The sequence below is a fragment of the Mauremys reevesii genome, linkage group 6, assembly GCF_016161935.1.
Source record: "Mauremys reevesii isolate NIE-2019 linkage group 6, ASM1616193v1, whole genome shotgun sequence".
NCBI lineage: Eukaryota > Metazoa > Chordata > Testudines > Geoemydidae > Mauremys > Mauremys reevesii.
In genome coordinates this window covers 78,494,844-78,500,843 of record NC_052628.1, presented here as the reverse complement: position 1 = coordinate 78,500,843, position 6,000 = coordinate 78,494,844, and the positions used below count along the sequence as shown (strand labels likewise).

The following is a 6,000-nucleotide window of genomic DNA, read 5'->3' as shown; positions in this document are numbered from 1 at the left end:
TCACATCCTTAAAAAATATCTGTGAGGTACCTTTCCATGTTATACTGACATAGAAAGGAGATGTCTTCACAGTTTCCTGTAGCCCAAAGCCTGTAGTCAAAAAGGGGGAGAATCTGTCCTTGTTCTGAATCAGGATTTTGGCAATACCTGCTGATAAAATACACAGTCAACACTTGCAGAAGTAGGGCTCTGAATGACTATAAAATATTCCAAGCAGAACACAAACACTATACGACTTTGGTGGTGTATCTGAATGCAAATATTTTGATATACTTGGAAAGGCAGCACACAGACAACCTCACTATGTACTGAAAAAAATGACTAAAAAGTGTCTTATGTACAACATTCCACACAAAAATTTTGTAGTAATTTAACTGTGACACATGACGTTTTGAATCAAATATGTTTAACTTTATTTAAACAAGGTTCTTTCCCAAATATAGCACTGTAGTCTTTGCAGCAGCAACCAAAAAGTACATTATAAAACAACCGAGAATACGGAATAGGCAGAATACAAAAAGTGTTTTCAAACACAATTAGACTTTCTAAAAAGTCCTGTAGTACACAGTAATGGTTCATATGTTATAAAAGTTACCATAAATTATGTCACCTTCCCTCAGTTGTTGTTTTCCAAGTGATTGGTGTTATGTTTGTACCCTCATCTGTGTTTACTGCAAACCTGCACATAACTTTAAGGTGGAAATTTTCAAAAGCTCCTAGGGGAATTTAAGTACGTAAGTTCAGTTGTATCTCAATGGGACCTGTACAACTAAAATCCTTTAAGCATTTCTGAAAATCAAAGTCTAAATTATAGTTATTGATAAGTAAACCAATAGCATAATTTAGAGATCATGCTTCAGAACTTTCACGCTGTTATTTTTGGTATACAGTGGGGGAGAGGAGGTCAACATTTTGGTTAGTTTTTTCCCCCCTGCCATTTAAAATCTCTCCTAGATATCTTCAAATTAGTAGTGTTTAGCCCAATGGTGGGAAACCTGCAGCCCGTCAGGGTAATCCACTGGTGGGCCACAAGACAGTTTATTTACATTGTTTACATAGCACATCCCTGAGGTCCGTGCTGCTTCCTGCATCTCCCATTGGCCAGGAATAGCGGCCACTGGGAGGTGCAGGCGGCTGTGCCTGTGGACAGTCAATGTAAACAAACTGTCTCGCGGGCCGCCAGCGGATTACCCTGACAAGCCGCAGGTTGCCCGCACTGCTTTAGCTCCCTGGCTGCATACAGTATATGGAAGGTAGCAAATTCTAAAACTAGATGTGAATTAATCGTAAGAAAAACCTCATCCATAACTAACAGTCAAACCAACATATACTTACAGATCAAATGTATTAATCAAACTGTATTTGAGGTGAATATCTCTTTTTGGAAAATGGACTATTAAGGGACAATGATTAAGAATTGGTTTCAAGGAATGGTTAACCAAAGAAAGTTTTAGTATATAAATATAGGATGCACTTAATTATTTTAATAATTAAGTACTTAGTATAGTTCAAAACCAACAATTCCTTAATACATTAACTATTTAGCTTTTAAATATATTAGAAATATCTTGAAAGAGGTAATATTTTAAACAAAATTAAATTTACTTTATCAAGATTATATTAAAAGTCCCTACATTCTCATAAGGCTCAGCAATCTTTTCAGAGAAATGGAGTGTTCAGATTTTCAGGGGATTGAGGAAAGTGTAAGGCTTTTACGAAAGAGGGGGGAAAAAGCAATATAAAATACTGCTGTACAATGATATTCAATTTAAAACAATACTATAAAGTAGAGTTTGTACTCTTTACATATGGCATATGTCATTTAGTAATTCTGAAATTCATCATTCTTCCCCTCACCAGATCTACATGATTCTGGAATGACCCTATTAATTATCAAGGTTTCAATTCCATCAATGGTTGAGCCATTAACAGCTGGAACCTTTGGAGTGGATGCCAAGACAGCATACAGTGAAAAACATTTTTTTTCCATAATGTCAGGGTACAAATATCCAAATCAGCAGTTTAATTCAGTACAGACTGTGCAGCTTCCCTGATAATTGATGCAGCTTTATCCAATTCTTCTTCTGTTTGTTCCACTGTCACCACTACTCGAATACTGAAAAAAGAAAACCAGAAGGAGTTGGCTCTTGTAATGGCAATGGCACTTATTCCTTGCTTTGTTTCTCCTGTACCAGTTTTAATTTAGATCCGAATTGTTGGGTGGAAAACTTGGTTCACACCAATTTAACAAGCTTTAATGTCAGAATTTTAGAATATACAACCACCTTAATTAAAACACAGTATACATGCGTAAATAAAACAAAGAAGAAAAGGGCAGTGATCAGTTACCTGATCATGGGGTGCAAGAAGGCTGTTTCTTTCATTACCAAATCCAGACTGGTTTGAGTGTGTGAATGGGTGTGTCTCTTGCGTTGCTTTGATTTTTTTTTTAACGCTTATATAACCTGTACATTTGTGCATGCTCATACCTAACCACTTATTTCCCTCGTCATAGCGGATATATTTCATATTATGTACATACTACATTTTTATATAAAAACACCGTTCTAATTGTTCCTTCATATCAATTACATGCAGATCACGCATAGCAACAGTGTCATTTTGCCCATTCACCCTATTCATATGTTTGCTATTTTTCTTCAATTTATCTGCTTTGCTGTCTGGAGTACTTGTTCCTGTTGTTTGGGGTATAAGGTACTTTGTTCTTCTTAAAACAACCTGTTTAACTTTTAGAAAGCATCTGTTTTTCTTAACTTTTAGTTAAGACACAATCTGACAGTTTAGAACATTTGGTCTAACAAACAAGATTATGTTGAACTGAGCAACTAAATTTTCCATTCTTAATAAATGTTACATAGATTATTAAAGCTTCTAAGGATTTGGTTCATTTAATGATAAGTCCTTAACTTAACAGGCCGCTCATCCTAATAATCAATAGACTAAGGCCTAGCCTTAACTATTACTCTATTTACGTAACTAATATAGGGTAACCAGATGTCCTGATTTTATAGGAACAGTCCCAATATTCAGGGCTTTTTCTTATATTAGGCGCCTATTACCCCCCACCTCTTGTCCCGATTTTTCACACTTGCTATCTGGTCTCTCCCTAAACTAATATGACCCTCACTCAATATTTTGATTCTCCAGCAGAGTAAAGGAATGGCTCCCTCACTCAAAGGCAATGTTTGGGCCATGAACTCAGGCACAATGACAAGTAAGGTATATTACAAGCTAGAGACCTTGTGAAGCAACGGCTCTCTAGCAAAGCAAATAGTCATACTATCTCTTTCCAGTTAGGCACTGAGCATGTCACTTGCCTAACACACACACACACACTCTTATTCCCACATTTAGATGTATTTTCAAGTTCAATGGGCCTCTTATGAAAACCTAGACTCACAGACTTTAAGGTCAGAAGGGACCATTCTGATCATCTAGTCTGACCTCCTGCATGCAGGCCACAGAATCTCACCCATCCACTTCTATACAAACCCCTAACCTATGTCTGAGTTATTGAAGTCCTCAAATTGTGGTTTGAAGACCTCAAACCTGTGTGGTAAGCAGGCAAGGCAGTAGTGAAAACAATACAACACTGCTATTGAAGATTCAGTTTACTTTGATACATTATCTTGTAAATAACCATTATAACATGCCATAATACCCATTTAAAGTTTATGGTAAGCAGCTATTTCACATTCCTCACCTGGCAAACTATTAAAAGGCCTAAAGCAGGCAGCTTTGTTTTTATAAAAGTCAGGTGGTTTTCCTCATGCAAGAGGGATAAAAAGAAACAGAGGTTTCTGAATTTCCACTCACCTCGGCGGCGGAAGACATTTCTCTTCCTTCTCCAGATAGCGGGCCTGAGTTAATGCAATACTTCTATTCATACACTGCAGACATATAAATAAGCAGTTATGCAACAGGGAACTTCGATACCACATTACCATTACATTCTATGAACAGTGGCTATTTAATGTCTGGAAGACAAACATGACAGAATCTCAAACTGCACAGTCGGAGAAGAAAGAGAAGTATACATCAAAATCAACACCAAGTCCAGTATCAGAAGAGAATTATTAGCATTTCCCTAATTTGCTGTCATTAAGAAACATTTCTGCACACAATGCATCCTTTAAAAGTTTAAAATTTTAGACACTTATTTGAGGCTTTTTTAAATATTAGTGGCTGTGTTATACTAGAAGAATAGAGATAAGGGGGTAGGTTTGACATTTCCTTCTACAGCTTATGACCAGCTTTTGGGAGTGGTGAAGTTGGTTTTTAGAGAAGGAGGCCTGAAATGGAGTATGACGACTGCTCTCGTAGGTATTTCATAAGTCAGTAGGAGTTCTTACATATAACAAAACAGGGAAGATTAAGGATAAGATTCTTTAATTTCACATTTGTTTATGTTCAGCTCAAAAATGTTACTTGAAATAGGATTACATTGCCTATTTACTGAATAGTGATATTTAAAATAAAAAGGACTAACGGCATCCAACTATGTCTGTTGAGTATCTCTGCTTTGCTTCTATGGACCAACATTTCTCTCTATCCTAGGATGCTTCATAAATTGTTGACCTTGGTTAATATATGCTGACTACACGTCAGTTTCTAGTAACCCTGTCTGTAGAAGCCATTGCTGCTGGAAGTCAATACAACTATTCTGGCTAGATTTAAGAGAGGACTGATTAACTTTATGACTTAACATTTGTAGCTATGCTGGCAGAGAATAAGGTAACTGCAGTCTTTAGGGAATAAAAAGTTATTGTAGGTTATATATACCATGAGCATGATCTTATTCTTTAAGATCTTAAAGACTCCCATGGAAAAAAGGAGAGAAAGATCCTCAGCATAATGGCTCTACATTATTCAACTTGTACTAAAACCACCAAGGCAGGCAGTTACGGGGCACATATAGAAAACTGTTTAATATGAACAGTGACATTTAAAAGAGTTCTTAAAACACAAGAGCACCTCTTTCAAAGAGTTACATTCTTCAAATTTGGATGAGTTAGATGAGCTCAAGCACAAAACAAGTACTATCATCCTCCCCCCACCCCGCCCAAAATGCACAAGACGCATCGCTCATCTATAACATACTTACACACTTCTCAAATTGGGTGTCTTGAGAAGTAGTGTATACTGATGATAGAAAGTGTTTTAAGTGCTAAATATTATAACAGTCTGCCAAATAATATGTTTATAGACTCAAATGTAAAATTCCATCCTGTAAAAACAAACACTTTATATAACCTGAATTTCTGTAAGTCTCAGAAAAATCCTCTCTAATCTGTTCATACACATCCATTCTCTTAAGTTAAAGAGAAACTTGTGCTTTAATGTGTCTATGACATGGATTAATGTTGTCCAGTACCAAGGTCAAATATTTTATTGATGATCAAAATCACAGGGGGATGGGAAGGGAGACTGCCACTGTGGGGTGGATGATAAAGGAGACTTTTGCAGCTGGGGAAGTGAGTTTTTGAGTGGATGCTTCCTTTCCCCTCAGGCTATCTTCCTCACCCCACTCCTGTGATTGGTTTTTTTTTTTTTTTACACCATTTCCTCTACATTACCATCTCACTTACATTTCAAAAAGCGAACACAGACCTCTGTTATTTTCCCTATTCAATTGCTATTTTCCAAAGGGGGTCTGGAACACTCCAGGTCATACAGTAATTCAACCAACTAGCATGCCAGGGCTTTGCACAACATTTTTGCTTTTCTAATAATTAAAGAGTTAAATTTTGCTTTAATTGCAAAAGGAACACTTACATAATCTACAATTCTCTTGAGTAACTTCATATCATTCTCTCGAGATCCACTGGTCTCTTCCAACTGAAGGTGTAATGCTGGAGAAAATAAGTCTCCCACAACTATTAAACCAGGGATTCTGAAAGAAATCAAATAGTTTCAGTGTATATCTCATCAGACTACAGAAGCAAAGTGTATAAACAGAGAGTGAAAATATGCTATTTA

The 6,000-nt window shown here is 36.5% G+C and overlaps 1 protein-coding gene across 1 annotated transcript in view; it reads right to left on the bottom strand.

Annotated features, from left to right (window-relative positions):
• Nucleotides 1-927: 927 nt before the first annotated feature.
• The window catches only part of SPTLC1 (serine palmitoyltransferase long chain base subunit 1), a 50,680-nt gene continuing 45,607 nt past the window's right edge, over nt 928-6,000 (bottom strand). The window contains exons 13-15 of the mRNA XM_039544198.1: nt 5,797-5,914; nt 3,838-3,911; nt 928-2,116 (exon numbers count right to left, since the gene is read on the bottom strand). Coding sequence (XP_039400132.1) covers nt 2,023-2,116; nt 3,838-3,911; nt 5,797-5,914 — 286 coding nt within the window. The 3' untranslated portion in view covers nt 928-2,022. The remainder of the gene's footprint in view (nt 2,117-3,837; nt 3,912-5,796; nt 5,915-6,000) is intronic.